Here is a 26,341-nt window from a genome sequence, read left to right on the forward strand (position 1 = left end):
ATATAGAGGAAAGAAGCTACTTTTTCTTACTTCATATCTTCTATAGGTGCAAATCCCATTTAAACTAAAGAGTGAATGAGATATAGAGGAAAGAAGCTACTTTTTCTTACTTCATATCTTCTATAGGTGCAAATCCCATTTAAACTAAAGAGTGAATGAGATATAGAGGAAAGAAGCTACTTTTTTCTTACTTCATATCTTCTATAGGTGCAAATCCCATTTAAACTAAAGAGTGAATGAGATATAGAGGAAAGAAGCTACTTTTTCTTACTTCATATCTTCTATAGGTGCAAATCCCATTTAAACTAAAGAGTGAATGAGATATAGAGGAAAGAAGCTACTTTTTCTTACTTCATATCTTCTATAGGTGCAAATCCCATTTAAATTAAAGAGTGAATGAGATATAGAGGAAAGAAGCTACTTTTTCTTACTTCATATCTTCTATAGGTGCAAATCCCATTTAAATTAAAGAGTGAATGAGATATAGAGGAAAGAAGCTACTTTTTTCTTACTTCATATCTTCTATAGGTGCAAATCCCATTTAAACTAAAGAGTGAATGAGATATAGAGGAAAGAAGCTACTTTTTTCTTACTTCATATCTTCTATAGGTGCAAATCCCATTTAAACTAAAGAGTGAATGAGATATAGAGGAAAGAAGCTACTTTTTTCTTACTTCATATCTTCTATAGGTGCAAATCCCATTTAAACTAAAGAGTGAATGAGATATAGAGGAAAGAAGCTACTTTTTCTTACTTCATATCTTCTATAGGTGCAAATCCCATTTAAACTAAAGAGTGAATGAGATATAGAGGAAAGAAGCTACTTTTTCTTACTTCATATCTTCTATAGGTGCAAATCCCATTTAAACTAAAGAGTGAATGAGATATAGAGGAAAGAAACTACTTTTTCTTACTTCATATCTTCTATAGGTGCAAATCCCATTTAAACTAAAGAGTGAATGAGATATAGAGGAAAGAAGCTAGTTTTTCTTACTTCATATCTTCTATAGGTGCAAATCCCATTTAAACTAAAGAGTGAAATCAAAATACATAGTTGCATTTTTTTCTTCATTCGTTGAATTCAATAACTAAAGAAATATTATATGGAGAGTATGGTCATTATTTCATTATAATATATAAGATTCTCTCTTGTTTGCCTATTATTATTCCTTTAGATTCCTTTAATTCTTTAAATATAGTTTTCCCGCCTGGAAAATTACACCATAATTAAAAGTTAAAATGTCATGTGATAAATGTCAGTGGAAATTAAATTGTTCATTAACAAGCGATTTAAATTTAGCCAGTTAAAAAAAAAAAAAAAAAAAAAAAAACTGTAGATTTAAAAAAAAACACGTAGTTGCCACAAACTTCTTTTCTTTTAAATATATGTATACAACAATACAAGAACATAGGTATGAGTCTGTGGTCTTCAGGTTGTTTCGAAAATCAGTTCATATTTATAGTTATAAAAATAAATAACAGTAACATCTTTATATGTTGTTTTACCAATTTATTTATTTAGAGAGTAATTCCTGTAGCAATCAGGGCCGGCGCGAGGGGGGGTCGAGCCGTGCCACCGCCCAGGGCGGCAAGATTAATGGGCGGCAAAAATTGAAAAGGAAAAGAATACTATCAAAATATAATGCTTCGTAATGGGCCCACATGGAAAAATAAAATTGTGTTCATCTGAGAATATAATTGAAGTTAATTCACTCACATTTTGGAAAATACTCACTCAGGAAATTCAGAGCATTTTTCCTCATTTTCAATTATCAAACAGGTATCGTTCAATATTTCCCCTGCAGCGACGTAGATAAGATTTTCAGCTAGGGTGGATAAGATTATCAAGGTATATTTTATATGTTTTTCTATTCAACAATGTTCTAACGCTCCACTCCAAGTATGCAAAAGGTACACTTTCACTTGAGACCCCCTTGGGAGGACCAAATAAATACCACCATTACTTAGGAAAAGATGTCCAAACTGGAATCATTCAGATTCTTAGTGAACAAATAAAAAGTAAAATGCTATCTTTGTTGAGAGTTGCAAAATATTATAGTGTAATACTAGACTGTACGTCAGATATTTTTGGTACCGAGCAGATGACAATAATCGTTCATGTACAAATTACATACAGTAATGGAGAATGCCCTGTAAAAATTTGAGAACACTTTCTTGGTTTTGTAGCGGTAACAGACACCACTAGTCTAGGACTGACAGAAGTAATAATTAAACATATGAAGGAAATTAACATTCCTATCGAAGACATAAGGGGCCAAGGATATGACAATGTTTCCAATATGAAAAGCAAACATTCAAGTATTCAGAAGAGAATTTTAGAAATAAATTCCCGAGTCTTCTATGTTCTTTGCAATAGTCATTCACTAAACCTTGTCGTTAATGATGCAGCCACAACATTTCAGTACACCGTTCCATTTTTTGTATAGCTAAAAAATTAGATTTTTTTTCTGCATCGATTCAACCTTGGGCCATACTAAAGGAACATATTAGCAGTCTCACTTTAAAACCATTGAGCACCACAAGATGCGAGAGCCGAATTGATGCTCTGACTCCATTCAGATACGAGTCCCTCGTATCAAACAGGGAAAGTTTATGATGCCTTACTTCAAATAAGTAATGACAATAGAACAGATAGAATGGTTGCCGTCGATGCTCTGTGTATAGCAAACCAGCTGCATAACTTTCCTTTCCTTTACTCACTAGTTATTTGGTATGATTTTTTACAGCACACAAACATAGTAATTAAAAGTCTCCAAAGCATTGATTCTCGTGTGTTGGACGCAGTTGAGGTTTCTTGACAATATATCTGAATACTTTGAGAGGAACAGAAATGATGCAAAGTTTCAATCTTACTTAGTTGATATGATGTAGTTGTCATCAGCATTAGACATGGATTACCCACGGATAGGTAATACAGTGCAAGCTCGAAGTCGAAAGAGGAAGAAACAATTTCAGTACGAGGCAGAGGATGAAGCTATTGAAGATCCACAAACAAGATACAAGAGCGATTTTTATTACAAAGTTCTAGACGTGATTGTGTTAACTTGAAGAGAAAAGTTTGAGCAACTTAAACATCACACCGAGTATTTCGATTTTCATTACGATATAAGAAATCTTAAAGATATGCCTCCAGAACTTTTGTCTGAAAAGTGTACTGAACTTGCCAGCTTTTTAACACACGAAGAATCGGAAGATATAACACCAGTGATTTGAAAGACGAACTAAAAGTGTTATCCGCTATAGTTAAGCGTAAAAGTTCAACAAAAGAAACTTTAAAATTAAAGAACATGACTTTACTCCCAATGTTAGTGTTGCACTTAGGATTTTGTTAACCTTACCGGTAACAGTGGCAAGTGGAGAAAGAAGGTTTTCGAAACTTAAGCTTATTAAAAACTATCTACGTTTTCCATGTCTTGAGTGGCCTAGCGATATTAATACAACACGAATTGGCTGAAACATTGGACTACGCGAATGTTATACAGAAATTTGCTCATATCAAAGCAAGAAAAGTTTTTTTTTTTTTTTTTTTCAATTAAGGTATGTTAAATTCATGTATTACTATTGTGTTCTAGTACATCATAAGGCTTAGGCCAATCACTTAGTTTTGCCGTAATAGCTGATTCACTATTATTTTCATGCTCCATACTCTATTGGAAACACTTTGGCGTGGGAGACCCGGGTTCGATTCCCGGCGGGAGCTCATGTGGTTCGGATTCCACGTTAATCGGTAGGTCCACATCTTATATAGCCTCGCTGGCGAAAGGGGCGCTAAACTAAAAATCAACTCAATCAATCAGCTCTATTGGAAAGCATCTTTTGATATAAAAATAAGTTTAAAAATTAAAATTCTTAGTTGTGACTAAAGCACTTTTTTTTTTTTAAATTTATTTTCTGTATGCGCTGCTGTATATCACAGGTATACAGCGAAATCAAGCATACTGAATATTGTGTTATATATGGAGTCATTTAAATATTACGTAATCATTCGAGAGAGAGAGTTAAATTTTTTTTGTTTACTTTTCCATTTCATACATGTTTTAAACGGGGCACCCTACATTTTCGTGACACTTAAACGTTTTCTGTCAAAATAAGGTTGCGGGTTAAAGGAGCGGCATGTGAAAGTACCGCCCAGGGCGGCAAAACTGCTAGCGCCGGCCCTGGTAGCAATTTAACAGTTATTTTAAGATTCTTTTTAACATAAGCTCCTAAGATCGAATAATAAGAACGGAAGTTCTTACAGATGATTCAGTTCAATTGTGTGTTAACTTGTAACAAAATAAACCCGGTTCTTTCTTCAGTTTTCTATTCAGTAATATGTTAGTCCATTCTGAATTAAGCAACTAGTTCCGCTATTTCTTCTATCATTTGTCATAATTAGAATGCATCGGCTTTCATTTGGTTGTTTAAGAGGCTATTTTGTTACTTCTCCTTCAGTCAGTCAATGAAACACATCTGTCTTCTACAACACCACATTCCTAGTAATTCAACAACACATATCCACTTTCAAATAATTGCTATGATATATTAAAGTAAATTACGTATAAGTAACGGCAAAGAATAACATATAACCCATAAAACTGCAGTGATCAATTGTAAGAACTTCCTTTCTTATTATTTGGTCTTAGGAGCTTATGTTAAAAATAAGCTTAATAAAACTGTTGAATTGTTAGAGGATTCGTCCTCTAAATAAATAAATTAATAAAATAACATGTAAAATTGTTGCTGTTATCTCTTTTTGGATCAAAATATCCAATATATTTCAATCAACATATTTTCTTGTACACCTTATATCTGGTGAACTATATATAGTGTAGCCAAACCCAAACTATCATTTTACTGTATGATGTGCTTATTCCGTAAAAAGTACGAAAACTCGATTTAGGGGCCGTTCAAAAATTTTGACGCCCCTGATCCAAAAATGCACCAAAATATCCAATATATTTCAAAAATTTTCTTGTACGCCTTATATCTGGAGAATTACATGTAGTGTAGCCAAACCCAAGCTATCACTTAACTCAGTATGATGTGCTTATTCCGTAAAAAATACGAAAACTCAATTTAGGGGCTGTTCAAACATTTTGTTGCCCCTGATCCAAAAACTAATTATTGGTCAAGATCACAATCTTTTGATGCATTTTTTGAGGGATTATTCCTAAAATTCTTGACCAAGATTGCAATCTTTTGATCCTTTTTTTTGGGGGGGGGGGGGGGGGGGATCATTTCTAAAATACTTGTTATGACTATAAATATGAACTGATTTTCGAAAAACCTGAAGAATACAGACTCATACCTACGTTCTTGTATCGTTATATATATATAATAAAGTTTGTTTAAGTCTGTGTTTTCAAGATCGTTGTAGGGAATCGATTTTTAAAAAAAGTTCACATAAAAAAGCTTCTTTTTTCAATAAACTCATTCACTTTTAATATAATTAATGATTTCCGTTCACCTTTGTGGTGCCGAATACTTATTGTTAAATTTGTTCGTGGATTTCGTTTTGAGATTCTGTCTTAATGCTCAAGTCCAACATGTTATCCAACCTGTTTAGTAGTATATGTTTATTTATGTTGGTGTCTTCGTTGAGTTGAGCCGTAAATGTCGTTACAGAAAGATTAGGAAAAGAAAAAGAAAAAAAAAGAAAAGATTAACTTTACTTTTGATTTCAGACGTAGTCGCCAAGGACATCTTCTTGATTCTAGTGTCCACATTATTAATTATATCATTCTTTCTCCATTTAAAGTCAACAGTTGTAATTTGTGTTCCTTTATGCTATTTTGTCAACACTACTCGTTTTAAAGTATATAATAAATTGTGGCCTTGATTTCTAAAGAAAGAAGAAAATAAAAACTTCACGAAGTTATTATTTGTTCATTGAATAGATTGCAGAAACTATATCATGTAATACAAAGAATAAAATGTTCTGTACGTACTGATATGCGAGTTGTATATGTATGTGAAATAAAATTCTAATGCTTTTTACCTTCATTAAGTTTCGCAACTTAAGCTCAGTCAGAAATGTATTACAGGTAGTTATGCCATTTTTATAAACTTGATGATGATGATGATGATAATAATAATAATAATAATAATAATAATAATAATAATAATAATAATAATTATTATTATTATTATTATTATTATTATTATTATTATTATTATTATTATTATTATTATTATTATTATTATTATTATTATTATTATTTTAAGTTTTAGACTATTATGTGTTTATTTTTTCTTCTGCGAAATGTAAAGTAAATCTTGTTACTTCGTACAGTACGGGTAATTGAATTTTAATGCAAAGAAACCTAATATTTTCTGCTTAGGAACGTGGAAATTATGTTTTACTACAACTCTAGGCTTAAAAGGATAGGTTTAGCGCTGTCTTCTCTTTTCTGACTTAGCTAGCCTAACTTTAGAAAAAGAAAATATTGTTTGTGTAGAAATATAAAGGCAATATTTCCTACAACTTTATATTTGAAGGAAAAACCACTGTACTTTCGTCATCCCTTTTTCGATACCAGGGGTCGTAGAAAAAGAAAGAAAAAAGACTGACACTGCCTCTTTTATAAGGGGTCGAGAAACCTCTGCCTATAGGGCAGCGTTTCCCAACCGGTGTGCCGCGGCATACTGGTGTGCCGTGAATGGGCCGCTGGTGTGCCGCGAGGAAATCGAAACAAAATTATTAATTCTATAGCAATCAAATTACAAAACATAGGGGAAAATGTATATTTCTATTTCACACTACTATGAACCTCTATGAATCTACAATTTTAAGTTCATACCCTGTTACTTTTTTTACATTATTAATGTTGAAAAAATATTTATAATTGTTATGACCATTATTGTTTCTTTATTGTTGCAGACTATTTCGTAACTTGAAAATTTAAAATATCATTCAATCTCTTCGACAAAGCAAACGTGCATACAAATTACGTACATTTGTGTTTTAAAAGTACAGGAGATTTGTTTGTTCGTTCGTTATTTAGTGATCTTCCTTCTTGTGAAAGGTTGGATACAGTTTTCGAAAAAGAAAGCGTATTTTTAAAAACATGAGTCCAATATTTCATTGCAATTGTTTTCTATTTTTAAATTAGAATGCAGAATAAGCATAATGATTTACCACTGGGAAAAACTAGTGATCGAGCTTTCTTCTCTGTGAGAAGATGATCAGTAATCACAGAAAAAAATACACTGTGTTTTAAGTTTACAAATAATAATATCTGTAAGTGTGCCGCGAGAATTCAAGTTATACCCGTAGTGTGCCGCAAGTTGAAGAAGGTTGGGAAACGCTGCTATAGGGAGTAGTTCCCATGTTTCTGAACAGAATATACGTAATACATATCACCACCTGTACAGTCAGAAACAATATTAAGTATAGGCTGGAACTATCATACCTCCAACCTGTATACTTAATATTGTTTCTGACTACAAACGTATGTTATTAAAACGATAAAGAATAATTAACTAATTCATACTAGCTTTGCTATATTCAATAACTTACACTAAAATACAAATGCTGAGCAAAGCAACGTTTATTATACAATAATAAATGTGACAGTTTCGGATATCTAACATATCCTTCTTCAGACACTTATTTTCATGTATTTTCGATAGTGTCAGAAGAAGGATATGTTAGATATCCGAAACTGTTACATTTATTATTGTATAATAAACGTTGCCTAGCTCAGCATTTGTATTTTAGTGTAAGTTAAAGAATAATTAAGTGCATCGGGTCCAATTCAGGAGAATCTCTCTTGGTAGATGTAAAATCTTAATATAAAATCAATGTTCGATCTGTATAAAGAAATGTGGAATGTTACTTTAGTTAAAGAAATATCAAAAGTTAACACTGAATCAGGATTATCATTAAATTTAAAAGCTATTGCTAAATGTAAAATTTTAAAAAAGAAATTGAAGGGTGGTTCTATTGTCTCTTAAATGAAAACTACGGATTTACAATGAATGTAACGTAACCGATCGACATTTGAAACTTGTTAAACCTATCTTTGAATTTCTTTGCTGCATAACTTTAACAAGGGTTCACTGTAACATGAGCCCATCACAGACTAATAGAAGCCAATCACATTCAAGCAACAAGTTCTTCTTCCTACGCTTTGCTAATTGTATTGTATTCAATAGTATATGCAAATTCTGCATTCTTTCCTGTAGCTTGTTCATTCATTGTCTTTCTTACATGAATTTTTAATTAGTATTTAGTGTGTTGTCTTGGTAAAAACTCTTGTGTAGTGTAGCTGAACCCAACCTTTCAGTAGATATTCCTTTTCATTTCATTTCTTTAATTCTTTTTTCCCCTCTCGCTGGACTAACATAGGATTTTCATTATTTCCTTATGGTAAGTTAACTATTAGATAACATTTTCGTTCTCACTGCTGGTGTGTTACTGTTTGTATCATTCTTTGGTAACTAAAAGTTATTACTTAAATAGTAGTTGCTTCTGCTTCAAATCACAATCTCATACACTTGCTTTTAAGAACTAACAGCATTTGATTTTTTTTTTTTTAAAAAAAAATAATGTTTTCACAACATTTTCAGCAGAATAATTTCTTTTTCTAAACTATTTAATTGATGTTCAATATGGCTACCGATTGCTTGAATATACTAGCGGGTGGAAGTTCATAACCTAAATATATAGATATATGACCTATAAAATGCCCCAAAAATATGAGGGAAAAAATTACCTAAAAGTTGTGAGAAATGAGCTCTTTATCAACGTCTTTAGAAAGTAGAAAAAGCAATAAATATTGCGGGTGTAGCTATGAATGAGGGAATATTAAATAACTTTTGTTTTTAATTCTGTCCTATAGCCTCCTGATAGTTGTGATGCGAGTGGAGAGTATACATCTGGTGAGTCTGATAATGACTCCCAGTCATCTGAAGAGTTGAATGGAAGTATAGCTACCTGCAGGCAGATGGAAATGATTGGCTCTCACAGAAGTTCGGCTGAAGTTATTGTTGATGGCTCTAACGAAACACCGACTGCAGAGAAAATCGTAACTGTCACCATATCTGAGCAGCGCACACCTAAATCTAAGGTAAATATTGATGTAATAACTTTATAATGTCAGTCAATATACAAAAAAAAACTAATAAATATGTACGTATATACAAAAGAAACCTTAAAAAATAATGTAAAGAGCTGGATATCACATTTGCTTTTGATACTATTTCTGTCAAATACAGTAACCTACATTGCAAGAATGTTGAACATTAAACTGAAGGAAACAAACAGGAAAGGATGATGAATTTTCGTTTTGATTACAGAAGTAAGCAGAAAAAGTGAACGAACTTCGTTTTAGCTATAGGGATAAATAGAAAAGGATGAGGAATTTTCGTTTTGATTACAGAAGTAAGCTGAAAAAGTGAAAGAGCTTCGTTTTAACTACAGGGATAAATAGAAAAGGATGATGAATTTTCGTTTTGATTACAGAAGTAAGCAGATAAGGTGAAAGAACTTCGTTTTAACTACAGGAATAAATGGAAAAGGATGATGAATTTTCGTTTTGATTACAGAAGTAAGCAGATAAGGTAAAATAACTTCGTTTTAACTACAGGAATAAATGGGAAAGGATGATGAATTTTCGTTTTGATTACAGAAGTAAGCAGAAAAGGTGAAAGAACTTCGTTTTAACTACAGGAATAAATAGGAAAGGATGAGAAATTTTCGTTTTGATTACAAAGTAAGCAGAAAAGGTGAAATAACTTCGTTTTAACTACAGGGATAAATAGAAAAGGATGAGGAATTTTCGTTTTGATTACAGAAGTAAGCAGATAAGGTGAAATAACTTCGTTTTAACTACAGGGATAAATAGAAAAGGATGAGGAATTTTCGTTTTGATTACAGAAGTAAGCAGATAAGGTGAAAGAACTTCGTTTTAACTACATGAGTCAATAGGGAAGGATGAGGAATATAGTTTTAACTACACAAGCGAACGGGAAAGGTTTAGGAACTTCGTTTTAACTAAAGAATCAAATAGAGAAAGAAGAGGAACTTTGATTTGACTACAAAATAGTAATCTAATAACCGAGAACAAGTGGAGTCAATAATTATATGTAAAAATCCAGTTCAATATCTTTAAAACTGTAAGGTTGGATGAAGTGTCGGTAGAGGAAGGTAGTATAGACAGTCCTCGACTTACGTAAATAGATCATTCCAGGGCTTTTTGCGCAAGAGCACCTAAGAGTGGAATAGTACATGGCTGTTCTGGTAGTAGACTGGGTAGCGTAGTAATTAACACATCGGCATGATACGTCGAAGATCCCAGGTTCGAGTCTCGGTCCAGACATGCACGTTTTCACTCTTTGTTGTTTCGTGACCATATATACATGCAAACGAAACTTTGTGGGAAATTTTCAAATTCAAAAATTTTTGTATTATACCTGTTGTACTACAATTTGATTTGGTAATTCAGAATTAAATGTTCTTAAAATTGATGTGATTAGGATCAATATTTGAGTATTACAAAGAAAAACAAACTGTTGCAATTTCTTTTTTTAAAAAAATTCTTGATTAATTGAATCATCACTAAATAATCATTGATCCAATAATGCGTGCTGTTCATTAATAAATTTAATATGCTTAGATTTATATATCTTTCCAATATTCTTAGTGTTGCTATGCAAAGGTTAAAAAAAATATGTTGGTGCATTTCTTTCTTAGTTTCAAGTAGATTCTTGTCTTTCTTTCTTTCTTTAAAAAAAAAAAATGTTTTTGGTAATAACTTTATTTACTGTATAAGTAAATAATTATTAATTATCTTTGTAAAATATTATACTCTTGTAAATGTATAAATATGACTTCTATTGTAACACCAATTATATTTCAGTTTTAGGGGAGTCAGTTAATGTTTTGTTGTTTTTTCTAAAGGTAATGTTGAGGCAAAAACGAGCGCAGCAAGGTGATCGTCCATGGAGTGTATCTGGAATTTCTCAGCTTGGTGCATGCAGTAGTCTGGCTCAGTTTTCTGTATCAGAATCAGCTCTGCATCAGTTGCTCACTCCACCTGGAACTAAAAGCAGAACATTTGCAGTGAGGTGTGTAATTATTATTTTTTTGAAGAAATATCATAAAATATTAATCTTACTGAAATCAATAACAGGGTGTCTATCGGCCACGAAAGTCATGAAAAAGGCACGAAATCAGAAAACGGTCATGAAAGTCAAGAAAAAGTCACGAAATTTACCTTTTGGGGTCACGATTTTTTTTAATCTGTACAAATATAAGCACAGACTGAAAAATTTTGCTGTGTAAAACGTCAAAATTCACCACTAAAAATCTCTGTGGTCGGCTTTTGACGCTACCAAATTGCAAAGAAAGCACGCTTGTATCGCATGCATGAAAATTGGGCCTAATTCGCACCCAAATTAGCTCTTGAGAATGTTACGAAATTTTATGGTTTGATAAAGAAAAGGTCACGAAATTTCATTTTGGAATTTTATTAGACACCCTGAATAAGATAAATTTTTAACTATAATTTTCATTTGTTTATTTATGTTTTTATTTTTAAGAGAGTATTTAATTGTACTTATAAACATTTTAAGTATGAGCTAGTACTCATGTCAGTAGGGTTTGTACCATATTAAAACATACGATACAAATTCCCATACAGTCAACTGAGTAGCATTTTTTTTTTTTTTTTTCAGGCGTTCAGTTCTCTATTTGAATTTAAACTCCCTTAAAAATATAATTTAAAACATAAAATACAGTTGAGTAACAAATGGACGGGTTAAAGTGACAGTGGTATAAGCCACTTTGTTAAGACTTAGACACAAAATTCAGATCTAGATAAGTCAATTTGTTAACAGAAAATATGAAGTAAGTCAGAGCTTCATTCTAAAAGATGGCAGATTCCAACAGTGATAAAAGAAACACTGTTTTGTTTATTAGAAAAGTGATGTTAGTCAGACAGGAAAATATGGCTGACGCCACTGTAATTTTCACACATGAAAATGATAAAATATACTTTTTAAATCTACTAAAAGGACATATAAAAGGTCTTTTGTAGTAAAGTACTTGCAATGAACAAATAGTTTAATAAATAGTCTGGAAAAAAATAAGGGAGATCATTTTTAACTTTTCACATTTTCGTAATAAGCACTTACTTAAATTTGCCTGTCTTTGATCATAAATTGTAAATCTTGGTCATTAATTAAAACAGAGTACAACAAATAACCAAAAGCTTTGGTATACGTTACAGTGTTAAGCCTGAAATAGCCAACGTAGCGATTCAAGGGAATGTTTCATCATCAACTGTGGAAGAGACACCACAACAGCCAGTAGAAGGTTCAAATTCAAGATCAGGTTCCTTGCGACGCCGGAAAGTGAGGCTGCGCAAGCGAATGATGGTAAGAACTCAAGAAAATGTAGTTTTTGTGTCTTATTCTTGTATGTATTGGAACTTATATACTTGTGTAGTATCTCGAAAGATACTTTTTAAAGATTTAGTTCTTCAACCATTCTATTTACTAAGTAAAATAAGCAGATATTAATTTGAGAGTATTTTCATTCGGATCTTTACTAATTGATTGCAAGATCATGGTTGATTTTTTTTTCTTTGAAGTACGTCGTTTCTTGTTGTGGAAGGTCCAATATTTTCTTTTTAACAAACTGATGTAGTTTTGTATATTAGATAACATATTCTGTGTCCACCAAAATTATTAAGATTTCCAAGATTTTCTCTTTTCTTTGTTTGTCATATATTTTCAGTTAAGTAACTGAATTAATAAATATTTGAGCAATAATTTAAGGGTTCTGCCTTAATATTTTGAGAACTGTATTATATTCGTATTGCAATGTTTGGAAGGCAAATCTAGTCATGAAAACAAGCAAAGAGTAAGTGGAATACTTGGGACAGTAAAATTTGAAGACTTGATACCCGAAATACAATCACCCTTTGAAGAATCGATGTGAGAAAATTTAAGGGAAAGTCACGATTAAAATAACCAAGAATATCAAATTTAGAAAGGATTCGTGGTAAGGGAGCTTTAAAATTTGAACGCATTTTGATGGATTTGATTCCATGTGAAACTGTGTCCACGTCTCATATATATTCTGGTTGCTGAAAAGAGACGCTAAATTTCAACAAAACAATTTAGAAGGGTGGAAATGCTGTAAAAGAAAGTAGAGAGTTTTAAATAATCTGCTTTGTAGAGTATTTGAAATAATATGTTTATTAAAGTTATGTCAATGTAGGAAAAGTAATAATACTGATTCAAGTATTACATCGTGTAAACTTTTTGTGCTTTTTTTTTTTTAAGTTATTAGTGTTTGCTTTATGTAATTTCAAAGTTTATTTTCCCACATATTACAAGTCTCTTAACTCAGAAACGAAATACAATTCCACTTTTCTTTTCGCAGTTAAATTTTCCTCGTTTTCGTGAGTATGATTACCTCCCAAAGTTGCAATAAGAATTCTGAAACAACATGTATAGTTGGATTCTGATAAAAATTTGATTGGCTCTATCTAAACTAACGCTCAGTTAATTTGTAAAATTTAAATAGGAAATGATAATCGAAGTACCCTAGTGTCTCAAAACTAGAGAAGTTGTCCACTGCCATATGTTTCATTGCGCGCAAGAAGTTTGGTTTTGACTCTACCGTTGTCCACACACTCAGTACTCTCCAGGTTTTAATCTACTTGACTGAGAGATATACTTAATTCCTTTTCAGTTGACCAATCCATATTTAAAAGAATTTCCCAGGAGACGTTTCATATTAAGGGCAAGTATGTGTTGAGATATCGTAAACAGCAGTATGCAAAAGCTAGCAGCTTGTTGTAAATACACAGAACAGAAAACATACACGTTGAATATTGTTGCCTTAGATTATCGCTTTTCTAGCACAGTAGATATGGTTGTGGAGTAATGATGGAGCCGAAGAAAATCGCATTTGGTGGGGTAGTTTCAGTTCAAAATTTTCACGTGATCGTTTTAGTGATAGTTTAAATGCATCAATATTAGTTATTAAATGCCGTTAGGAAAACTGGACTACGAAAGACACTGAAACAGTGTACTACAGACATATTTTGGATGTTCTTATTAATGTATATAGTATCGATTTATTAGATAAACCTCTAATAAAATAATTCCCAAGAAAAAGTGAACCAAATTAAATACAATATTAGGGTTATAAGCTAAAATTATTATTAGTACAGTATATATGATGCAAAGTCATATTTAACATTTTTGCTGCCATTTAAAAGTTGCCGCCCTCAATATCAATAAAAATCGGCGTAGAAAATTTCAGACAGTAAAGTGAATCATCAGTATTTAAGTGAAAGTGGAATAAATACAAATAAATTCAATAAATAAAATAATATATAGATTATATATTGTAATATACTAATAACAACAACCTCTTGGACAAATACCACTTCGTCACCATCGCCATCGAAACTTGTGGCCTCTAGGGCCATGAAGGTCTAAACTTCATTAGAGAAGTTAGACACGGCATAATTCTCAGCACAGGTGACAACCGAGCTTCATCCTATCTCATACAAAGAATGAGTATGGCTGTGCAAAGAGAGAACGTAGCAGCAATGCTAGGAACGCTCCCCCGGAAAAAAAACTTTTGACGAAATCTTCCTTCTGTAATCACCCTCCTCACCAAATTCACGCAATTGCTGCTAGACGAAGAATCATGGGCCTAGGACTGTTCCTTGTGGCACGCCATACTGGATAATTCTGCTGTACATTCACTTCGAAAGTTTTCAATTTAGACAGTCTGTTTTGTATTACTTAATAGTTCCCAAACCAAAATAACGCTATTCCTCGTATTCCACATTCCTCAAAGTTGTATAGCAGAATTTTGTGTTACATTGTATTAAATGCTTTAGATAATTCCAAAAATACTGTATTTACCATTTCGTTATTATTCATATTTTTATTATGTAAATATATTTGTCATTATATATAAGAAGGAAAGTATAATATGAAATATAACAATAATGATAAAATGTCATGGATTTATTATGTTGCTTAGGGATAAACAATTAAATCATTATGCACGAACTAAAAATAATATACCGTGTAATAATATATAAATTGTAATGGAAAATAATGTATTTCTTTCAGACAATATCTGGTCCGAGAAAATTTCCCGCCATCAAAACTTACCACCCCATGCCATGGTCCATGCCGTGTTATGATGATTTAAAAAATAAAGCAATGTTGAAATGGACAAAGCTTTATTACGTTCACCTGCTTCATTAGGCAAAAGTAAACTAGGTTTTAGGTTTTAAAAGTAATTTGTACTCACCTAGGAACTCCTAATGTTTGTTTTTGTTCCCTTTTAATTGTTATTCCAAACGAAAATGAAACAGGAAACTGCTGTCGATTGAAAGAAATGGTAGAAGTTAATGGAATAGCTTATAGTCTTCCATATGGAGTCTTTATCACCCTGTAAATTTCCTCAGACACAAAGTGCTTCAATAACGTCAAAAGTAGAATTTAAGAAAAAAAAACTTGGAATTCAGTTGACACTTTTGTGCTTATCTCAGCTGATGGTAATTCGATCATCAAAGTAAATTAGAAACAAACTGAACATGCCAGTATCGAAGGAGCGAATTATAAATCATTGGCAGAATCGTTAAGAATTGACCAACTTTCTTTTCCATGATAACAATAGCAACACTACATTTAAAGGCCGCAACACAGTCCAAGTTGACAACAATGGAGACTACCAAAAAATCATCTGTATAATACTCCACATGATATTACGGTCACTTGCATTCTCAACAACTAATCAGCGGTGTGCCTACGACATATCCCAGAATCGTTAATAGCTTATCAACTGTTGTTGCTATGGTAACGATAGAAACAGTAAATTTAAAGCCCGCAATACTCAACATTACCAACAATGAAAATTACTAAAAATTCCTATGCATATAATATTAGGTTACCATGCACATACTAATAGAATACTCAGCGGTGAGTCTGCACCATTTCCGCCCACCGAATTTCATATAACAGACAGACATGAATGACAAACAATAAAAGGATCTCATTTTAAAATTCTCTCCCTAAAAACATCTGTATATAACTGTAGATGTATTGGGTATGCAAGTAGAAACTCAGCTCTGAAGTTGGGGACATTCAACAACACTCTTGAACGCATCCGATTCGGCCGCTAGTGTGACTATATGAAGCTTAGGCATTGCTAGTTTCGTAACATAAGGTTATGTGTGGCATAAGCTGTCATGCTGCATGTATCTAGAATTATATGAATAGAATCAGTATATTGGTACTATTTTACGCAATATATCTATTTCGCTTAAATACTGGTATAATAAAAAGTAAGAATAGAAATAGATTTCTTGTTTCTCCTTTTGGCTCTCAGCATATATCCCTTCCAGGTATACACAATCTTCGACTCGATTATACAGTTCTGGTATTTTCCTATACGCTGTGTTAATGAATAATGTGGTTACGAGACCTGATTTATTTTTGAACCGAACTCAAGATTCTGTCTTTAAGGTGGAATTTGATAATAGGAAATAAGAAGAAAACAATAATTCTAATAGTCTGTTGTCGTCAGATGTAAGTAAAGTGGTTGGTTAATAAATCTGTTTCTGTGCAAGAAACTGTTGGGTAATAATAACATGTTTTCGCGCCTATCAGAAACTACCTTACCACAGATCGCACTTGTGAACTGTCACCGTGTCCTTGTTAATACGGAGATTCTTAGTAATAATCTGGGAAGGATTGGGGTCGATTTTCAGTTATTTATTTATTTATTTGTCATAAACTTCTCGGTTATCGTCAGTTAGACTGGTTGATGGTCGACTCTTTTTTTTTAGTTGGTCGTCGCGTCTTTCCTGCCTTCACAGAATCGACAATGTCAAATAAAAACATTGGCTCGAGCCAGAGATTTAACTCAGTGTACGGTATATAGCATTTCGCAAGTGTCTGATACCGTTTCACTCTAATTTCACGAAAAACCTTATTGCTACTCTTGATTCTGTCCCTGAATCGATGAAACAGTGCTAAAACTACGTAGTGTCAACATTAAAACCTATATCGTTGCAACGAAACAGATCGTCTCGCAGTTCAGGTAAAGAATGCCGGATAGGAACATCAGTTGCGCTACATTGTTGCAAGTCTTGAAACATATTGTTTGTAATATAGCTTTCAGTAATTCTTCATAGAATCTTACGAATTCGTTATCTCAGTGTTCCTTTTTTCCCCTTGATAAGGATGTCGAACTTGAGAGAAAAATACAGGGTTGTTATAAATGATGGACCCATTTTTAAAAATTCGTAGTAATTAAAGTACAAATCCAAAATGAACAATCTTCATAACAATGGAAAAAGGAAGGTTGAAAGTTTCGGTGGACAATGATGGTTTCCGAAGCGGACGGTAGAGTTCGCGCAGCAATAGGCAGCCATTCGTTTCCCTCTCAGTTGTGAGTGAGATGGCTACCGTGGAGCACAAGGTTTTCCGCGTTCTTGAGTTCGCAAGAAGTGAGTCACAAATTGGAGTGCAGTGGGCATTTCGTACAAAATTCGGTACTGAACAACCAAATACAAAAAGCATTAAGCGTTGGTTTACACAATTTCAACAGACTGGAAGTGTACTCAGTAACAGTAGATACACTTGTTCGTGTGTGGTACAAGTTCAGCTACCGCATAGATGTTTGACGTGCAGCAGACAGTGGACACATTGAACATTTATAATGTATTGAAAAAAAAAATCTTTGAAACTTCCACTTTCCATTGGTATAAAGATTGTTCATTTTGGATTTGTACTTTAATAAATACACATCTTTAAAAATGGGTCCATCATTTATAATAACCCTCTATTTCTTTTCTTCATTAAAGAGAATTGTGATTACTCTATCTTATCGTGGATCATTATGTATATAAGATACATACAAACATGTTCAAGACAACATGAACATTCATCTTTCAGCAGTTCTTCTTCCAAGCTAAAATTGCAGTAAAGATATGCACCCTTGCCTTGTATAGAGTCTTTCTTTCAAGTCATCTTCTTACTTGAGCAAGCTTTCTGATTGTGAGAAGGATGTAGTGTTCCAAGATTTTTGGGCACGACTGTAAAAGATAAATCAACATGACATTCAAACACATACACAAAATACAAAAATTGTATTTTATTGTAGAATGAACGATAGTTCATCTGAATGTGAGAATGCAAAATTCACTAATTGAAATCGCCCTTTTCTACTTCCGTAGAGCCGTAAGAGTGAATCTGGATCTGATGGCGTAACGGTTGGTCAATCTGGTGGAAGTGATACCCAACAACATTCACCTCGTAAATACCACTCTAAATCTCTCAGTTCGAGCAGTGAAGCATCGCCAATGGTGTGGAAAATTGTGAAATCAAGATCCTTCTCAGGTAATTATAAATTGGTGTTTTCTTTTAGGTATTATTTACTGGAAAATCAGTTTCTTTAGATTTACTAGGGTTATGAATCATTTTTGTAATACCACACAGTATATTCAAAGATCATTTCATCTTTCTCCACATATAATTTTTCTACATTTTTATTTATCATATTTTGTATTGAAGATTATTCTTCGTCCCGCAGCACCATTGTCTTTGTACTTTTATAATCAATTTCGTTTTCAAGTTTCAGAAATGACAATGCTTTTCAAGGTTTAGAACTGACATGTTAGCAACTCAAATTTCGAATATAAGAAGCAGGAGTATTCTTGATATATCTAGTACGAATTTTAGAAGTTAATCCACTATGGAATCTTAACTTGCCTTTTTTAAAAATATTTCATTCTTAAGCTAAATAAGATAATTAGTTTTGTCTAGAACTCAAAATATTTTGTCATGTTTAAAAAATTCATATTTGGTTTGATTACATTTCATCCATTACATCTTTACTGCCTTTTTCTTCCTTCCTTCCAAATTTTATTATACTACAGTGCTTTCACAATTTTCTTAAGATATTCTGTTTTCCACTAGAACATATTTTTGCAATTAATATTTTATTATCATCTTCTTCATTAGATATCATAGTCCCGCGTTTTCCTTAAAGGATATAAGCCTAAAACAACTCTAAGTTCCTTTCATTTATCCAAATATTGGTTGCCTGGCCTACGAACATCATTTGTAAAACATTTCTTAATGTGCTTTGATTTGAACCCGCTAGAACACATCCTTATAATTAATAGTTTATCATCATTCGTAATCACCTATTAACAGTTTATCATTATTCATCATCACCTATTAATAGTTTATCATCATTTCATTATCACCTATTAATTGTTTATCATCATTCGTAATCACTTATTAATAGTTATGATTCGTAATCACCTATTAACAGTTTATCATCATTCATCATCACCTATTAATAGTTTATCATCATTTCATCATCACCTATTAATTGTTTATCATCATTCGTAATCACTTATTAATAGTTTATCATCTTTCATCATCTCCTATTAATAGTTTATCATCGATCATCATCACCTATTAATAGTTTGTCATCATTCATGATCACTTATTAATAGTTTATCGTCATTCATCATTACCTATTATAGTTTACCATAATCTATTAATAGTTTATCATCATTCATCATCACTTATTAATAGTTTATCGTCATTCATCATTACCTATTATAGTTTACCATAATCTATTAATAGTTTATCATCATTCATCATCACTTATTAATAGTTTATCATCACCTATTACAGTCCCACGCTATCCGTAAAGACATAAGTCTAAAATTCTTCTAAGTTTATTACCTTTATTGCTTCCAAATATTGATATGTTAAATGGTTGTCGAATATTGCTTTTTATCGATATTCTTAGTGTACGTTGATTTTGATTCTCCAGTACACATTCCTCTAATTAATTTTGTATCATCATTCATAATCACGTATCATAGTCTGCCATTATCCTTAAATCACATACATTACATTTCTTGAATTCCAAATATTGATATGTTACATGGTATACTAACATTGCTTTTTCAGAGTTTCTTATGGTGTTTTGATTTCAACCCATTAGAACACATTCTTCTGATTAATATTACGTCATGAATATAATCATCACTTATCATAGCATCCCGTTATCCTTAAAGGCATAAGCCTGAAACATTCAGCTAGGGATGTCATTTCAAAATGCATGGTCATATAACAAATTAATCGCTTAACATCAACTGAATATGGGCGATAGAACCATTACATGTAAACGACAGAAATAGAGAAATACTCCATTAAAATGTCATCAAACTTAATTAACGAGAAAAATGTCAAAAATGCGTAAAACATGAAAGTTCTACGCCCGGGTCTTATTTCTAACATGTTTTCTGTTTTTTTCTTGTATATCTTATAGACTCGAAGACTTCATCTTCACCGCTGCCTGTATTTGACGTCGATATAACTTGTTCCAAGTCCAGGATACTACGTCGTATTTTGGAGTTATTAGATAGTATGTCTCACTATCAAAATTTTTGTTTGTTTAAATATCGCAGATCCCGGAATATGTATATAGCTTAATTACATCGCACGAAAATAATGAATTTTACAACCTTTCCTGTACTTTTTTGCTAGTCTGCCCCAGTTTGCTCGTGGCTGCTAAGTAAATTTTAAATAACTGTGTTTAGATAAGTTGCGATGCTTCCACGGCGAATAACTATCTCTGTTGAGTTTTGATTTGTATGTTTATGTATTGTTAACTTGTCTTTAACATTTCGAGCACCTTCTTCAGGTTATCTGCCTGTCTTACTCCTGATACTGTAGATATGAAATGTAAAAATAGGACTAAAGAATTACATTCGGGGATTGGTGTTCTAAATATTGCAGGGAGTTAACAATACAGAATACCCTTTGTTGTCATAATATATCATACCTATAATCTATTCTCATATGTTATGTATATATATATAATTGCTTTTACTGGCCTGAACTTTTATTTCTCAATATAATATCTTAGTACATCTGCTAGTAAGTAACTTACATATTTATGTATTCCTTTGATCCCTGCATTCAATAACTATGTGTGATAGTGTAGTTTCTAAGAAATACAACACAGAAAATTATATCTTCATTGAATTTGTATGATCTAAAATTAAATTGCTTGAACTGTCTTCCTGCAGCACTGTAACTTTTGGCGTCTAGCATGTATTTGATTTTTCTCCTTTAAAAATGCTTTGTATATATTCTTGTTTGGTCACCGATGAAAGTCCAGAAATAATAAGTATGATAGAAGGTTGTTCCATGTTTGTTTTTAAACTTTCGAGCTCAAATATAAGTAACGCTGTAAATACATAGTAAAAAGTTCTACAAAGTATTAATTTCAATATTACAGAGTTTGTCCAAGAAGTAATGAGACTGAGTCTATAAACAGGAATTTATTCATCCGATTTTAACAACTTCTCAAAATTCTTTAAAATAGCCCCCTTGGGCGTCGATGCACCGCTGCCAGCGCGACTTCCATGATTCATACGCTCCCTGGAAGTCAGCTTCCGAAACGCCTTTTAAAGATTTGGTTACAGCCTTCTGGATGGCGGCAACGTCATCAAAACGGCGACCTCTCAGGACGGTTTTTACTTTGGGAAACAGGAAAAGTCTGCTTTACCTTCCACAACATCCACCATTTCACGGCATACAACAACTCCTCGTTGTTTTTGTTAATCACTCAACATTTTTGGTACCAATTTTAACAAACTTTTCTCATGTTCAAATTCTCGGTTATAATGTTGTGTACCGTTGACTTGCACATGTTACGTTCTTCCACTATTAATCGCAGACTTAACCGACGGTCAAAATCCAAGAGTTCTTTTACCTTTGACACGTTTTCATCCGAAGAACTCGTCGAAGGGCGTCTAGATCGATCTTTGTCCTCAACTGTCTCCCGCCCGTCTTTGAAGTCCTTATGGCAGCGAAAAACCTGGGTTTTCGACATGGCATTGTCTCCGTAGGCCTGCTCAATCAAGGCAAGAGTCTGTGAAGCAGTTTTGCCCAAGCGAACGCAGAATTTGATGGCATATCACTGCTGTATTGTCCGCTCCATTTTTCGCTTTATATACCGTAAGTAAAATGAAAAAAAAAAAAAAAACACTTTGCGCAACGATCGATCCTCACTCTCTCACTGCTCAGAAGCGACTGCCGCGCGGTGCGATGCTTAGGTAAGACCCCCACCACCGATACCACCTACTGAGAGCGCTCTGGTGGCGACTGGAGCGCTGCGCGGCAGCCAGTCTCATTACTTCTTGGACAAATCCTGTAGTTATTGTACATGATTTAACAAGACGGCTTGTAGCGTTATAGTGAGAGGTATTTACTTGTACGTAGGATGTCACTGTGAATTCTGGTTTCAAAGAACAAAACTACAAAGTATTGACAAAAATGCAGTAGTATTGACAAAGATGTACTTTTATTTTATAGATTTAAAAAAGACGAGAAATGAATGATTAAAGGACAGTACATAAATAACTTCCATACCCTAAGCGACATTCGAACTAGCGACAGATAGACTTTGCTATTGTCAGTTTAATGCCTTAGATCAGGATTTCTCAACCTGGAAATCGCGAAACGAATACACGAAGGGAGCCTGGTATGAATTCAGTAGGAATCATAAGCGATAAGCAGCAATAATCGAAAAGCTTATTACAAATCGGAAACCACGTAGAGAGGTCACCGGTAAGAGGGTACAGTAAAGGGTAGTCGTGATATGAAATAGGTTGAGAACCGATTGACCTTGCCGACCGACAATTTGGAATAAGAAAATACACAGTGTATGTATAAAGTATAAGAGTAACCACTAATATTTAGATGGTAGACTCTTAGCTAAGTGTAAACTCAACTTCATGCATAATAATTTTGTGTATATGTAATCTATAACATAACCCTACATTTTATTTTTCATGGGAGCACGGTGGCTCAGTGGTAAAACACTCACTTCTGATGTGATGGGTCTCTGATTGAATCCTAGCACTTACGAGTTTGTGGTAGACAACATCGTGTCATTGGGTTTTCTCGGGATTCCCTCGTTTCCTTGCACATTCTCCACTAATTCATAATCACTTACTTTATTAAACATCACGCTCTCCTTTAACTTAAGGGCATAACTATGATACACTCAAATGTTTCTGTTATTTATGATATTGATAACTATGATTCATATAAACATATTTCATCAGATACGTTGCAAATGCCTCCCAAGTACAATTTCCGTGATCATATGATATCTTTTAAACTGAATTTCATAAAATATTCGCGATCATTATAACTAACTACATCGGTACTCATTCACGTTATAGGACTTCCTGTCTTTCGTTTCTTTTCAATAATAATTATATTCATTTATAAACTTATTAGGGCGCTCACATTAAACATATTGATTCTGCAGAAGTTTATTAGGAAACTTGAATAGACGCTATTTTGCAGAACAACCCCTTAAAGGTATATAAAATAAATTGGTACCCTCCATTTTTGTACTTCCCGGAGTTTGTTTGACAGAGCACTACATACAAAAGATCCTCGATCGATTATTATTTGCATGATAATAGGTTTCGGCATGTGTGAAGTCTTCTCTGTGTGGCAAGTTGTTAGAAATTCAACCACTAAGGAGCGGGGACGGAATTTCTATATTGTCATACGTTTCTTTTAAACCTCCAAATGTAACGACAGAAAATGTAGTATTTGTGGGTTGTTTTTATTTATTTCAGAAAGTACGAATGTCACTTACTTAAAGCAAAAAAATAACAATCCAATAAGAACTTCATTAATGTACATTAATTCCTGTTTTCTAATATTTTTGTTTCACCTTGTTTTTATAGGGACAATGTCGAGAAGAGCATCAGGCTCAGAAAAGTGCCAAAGTGATCCCACATCGATGTTTTTCATAACGAAGTTGCCGTCCAGCAGTGATACAGAAGACGAATATAGACCCGACGTGAAATCTTGTATTGCAGGTGCTTCTATGAAACAAGACAGTGACACAGAGAAGAATATTGCTCAGGCAGAAGAAATGAGTTCGTTCTCGGAACAGGCATGGGACAACTATCAGGTGAGGTCCTTCATTATTCTCATTGGGATCTTTAAAAAAGGTGGCGTGAATTTTGTGAGTATTGTGGCAATTATTCGCTGTTACCTTTTACTTCTTAATGGCAGTAAACAAAATCATTTATGTCCTTCAAGAATGCAATTGGCTGTTAGTGGATCGCTTCCATTTTTAAGAGAGGGAATTGTAAATTGTATTTGTTCATACAAATCTGAGACATTTGAGAACGTACACTAGACCATCATTAATAACATACAGAGAAACTAATTACTGTGAAACCTCTTTCAGTTACTGAGCAGTACCGACAATGGTGGATAATCCTATCTTCATCAAGAACATTCCTACTTTTACAAAGTTGGCGTGTTCTGAGATTTCACATTGATACAAGATAGCTTTTATATTGTAAAACTATCTGTCACACCAGAACAAGAAATAATTAACAGCAACTGGTTAAAGTTACAAGTTCGTCTTAAATGCTTTGAAATTTCAGAAAGTTTTCTGAAGTTTAAAACAAAAACTTTAATTTAACTTTAATTTGCAATTTCTTCTAAATATTTTAAAAAAATCTATTGGAATTCTTTATAAATTATTTAAAGCATCAATTTTCGACGACATCAAACTTTGCGTTTCATTACATAAGATCGTTGTAGATATAATACTTTTCACCAAAGATACGCGAAGACGGGACATAATTCAAAATTATTTAAAGTAAACAGAATGAATCTCATAATAAGATTCATTAACAAAACAGATTCCTCAGTTGTAACATTGGTATATTACAAAGGAGAAAAGAAAAGGTAGAAGATGTATTTTGTCACTAAAATATGTCTAGTATGACTTTTGATAATTTTGTCCTTTTCTTTTTTTGTCTGAGGGCGATCGACAGATCTAACAATTCATATAACATTCATTTACGGCTTAACTCTCTTTGTTACAATTCATAGTAGCATAAAATAAGAATTCAGCTCATTTATTAGCTTTGACGGCTAAATTTATTATGATATTAATCTTCAGATTTATCATTGTTTGTTTTAAATTGTTTCCAGTACCTCAACAGATGGAAACAGTTTTCCTTTCCTAATGCTGCTAATGCGAAACTAAAAATGATAAATCTATCTGCAAACATGTTCCAAGTTGTATTTTTAAAGAGCGACAGTCTTTGCAATAAGTTAGTCAAATTCTAGAGAAGGATAATGAAACTTTACCTAAAGACAATTTGAATCAATAAATAGAAGATTGCTAGTCCGTCATATATGTTATGCGGAGCACTTTATTTTGTGTCTCAGCAACGAGCTTCCAATAATTAAACAGAATCTTTAAATTTTTCATTTAAGGTTCCGCGGTTATGCCCTGTAAGCTAAAGGAGACGTATGTTTAATGAAAGTGAGTGACGGAATTTCAAAAATGAACTATTTAATTTTTTGTGTAATAAAATGTATTACGATATTAATGAATACTTGGGTGATAGTTTGTAAAATAATGTAATATCAATTATATTGAAATGTCTTCTTATTATTTGACAAGTCCTATGTACTGGTCTCTGACCAATAATGTACGACATGGATGAATAAAAGAATGAATGAATGAATGAAATAATTGGTGGTTTGAAAATATGGGAGGAAACGGAGAAATCCCCATAAAATCCACGGACACGATGGTGTCTACTACAAACTTGGATGATCAGGGATTGAACCAGATACTTCCTCCAACCAAAGGTGAACGTTCTATCATTAAATCACCATGTACCCCGTCATATAAATCATTGGAAGTGCGTTGCTATGTTAAAAAATTAAGTAATTTCCATAACGAATGAAACAAAATTATTGACAAGTGCACAGATTGATGATTGATTCAGTTTATCTTTGGATTAATTTTTGGTATTCCTATTGATCCAGTTTATTTAGTGAATCAAATTTCGACAAAATCTTTTGAATTTTGACAGAATTATTGTGAATATTAGTTGGAAAGATAGAGCCAAAGTGTTGCCGCTTTTACACTTAACCGTAAATAACTGTAGTTGAATTTTTTGATGTTTCAGTTCCACATCTTACACGTTAGTGGTATTCGACCTTTCGTTTTTCCACTTATCCCTAATGGTACTTTTCCATTCAACCTTGTTCCACCAATTTTTAAGTATCTTTAATTCAAATTATAGATAGTTATATGAAAAAAATATAGAATTATATTTATAAATTAACCTATAAGAATCATGCGACAAATTTAATAGAATATGGTATATTAAATTTTACATAGTACCTAAGAAGTCATCTCTGGGGATACGTATACCCCAGATTGAGTACTATTGTTATAATTGATTTGAATGCA

The 26,341-nt window shown here is 32.8% G+C and overlaps 1 protein-coding gene across 4 annotated transcripts in view; it reads left to right on the forward strand.

Annotated features, from left to right (window-relative positions):
• The window catches only part of klar (klarsicht), an 828,351-nt gene that overhangs the window by 663,377 nt on the left and 138,633 nt on the right, over nt 1-26,341 (forward strand). For 2 of the 4 annotated variants that reach the window (XM_081758673.1, XM_081758668.1), the window contains exons 12-18: nt 8,354-8,374; nt 8,847-9,074; nt 10,907-11,073; nt 12,237-12,384; nt 18,228-18,390; nt 20,345-20,440; nt 23,793-24,022. In XM_081758673.1, coding sequence (XP_081614799.1) covers nt 8,354-8,374; nt 8,847-9,074; nt 10,907-11,073; nt 12,237-12,384; nt 18,228-18,390; nt 20,345-20,440; nt 23,793-24,022 — 1,053 coding nt within the window. The remainder of the gene's footprint in view (nt 1-8,353; nt 8,375-8,846; nt 9,075-10,906; nt 11,074-12,236; nt 12,385-18,227; nt 18,391-20,344; nt 20,441-23,792; nt 24,023-26,341) is intronic. The other 2 variants (XM_081758672.1, XM_081758669.1) reach the window with 2 other exon arrangements.

This window comes from Thermobia domestica, chromosome 5, assembly GCF_964235325.1.
Source record: "Thermobia domestica chromosome 5, izTheDome1.hap1.1, whole genome shotgun sequence".
Lineage (NCBI taxonomy): Eukaryota > Metazoa > Arthropoda > Insecta > Zygentoma > Lepismatidae > Thermobia > Thermobia domestica.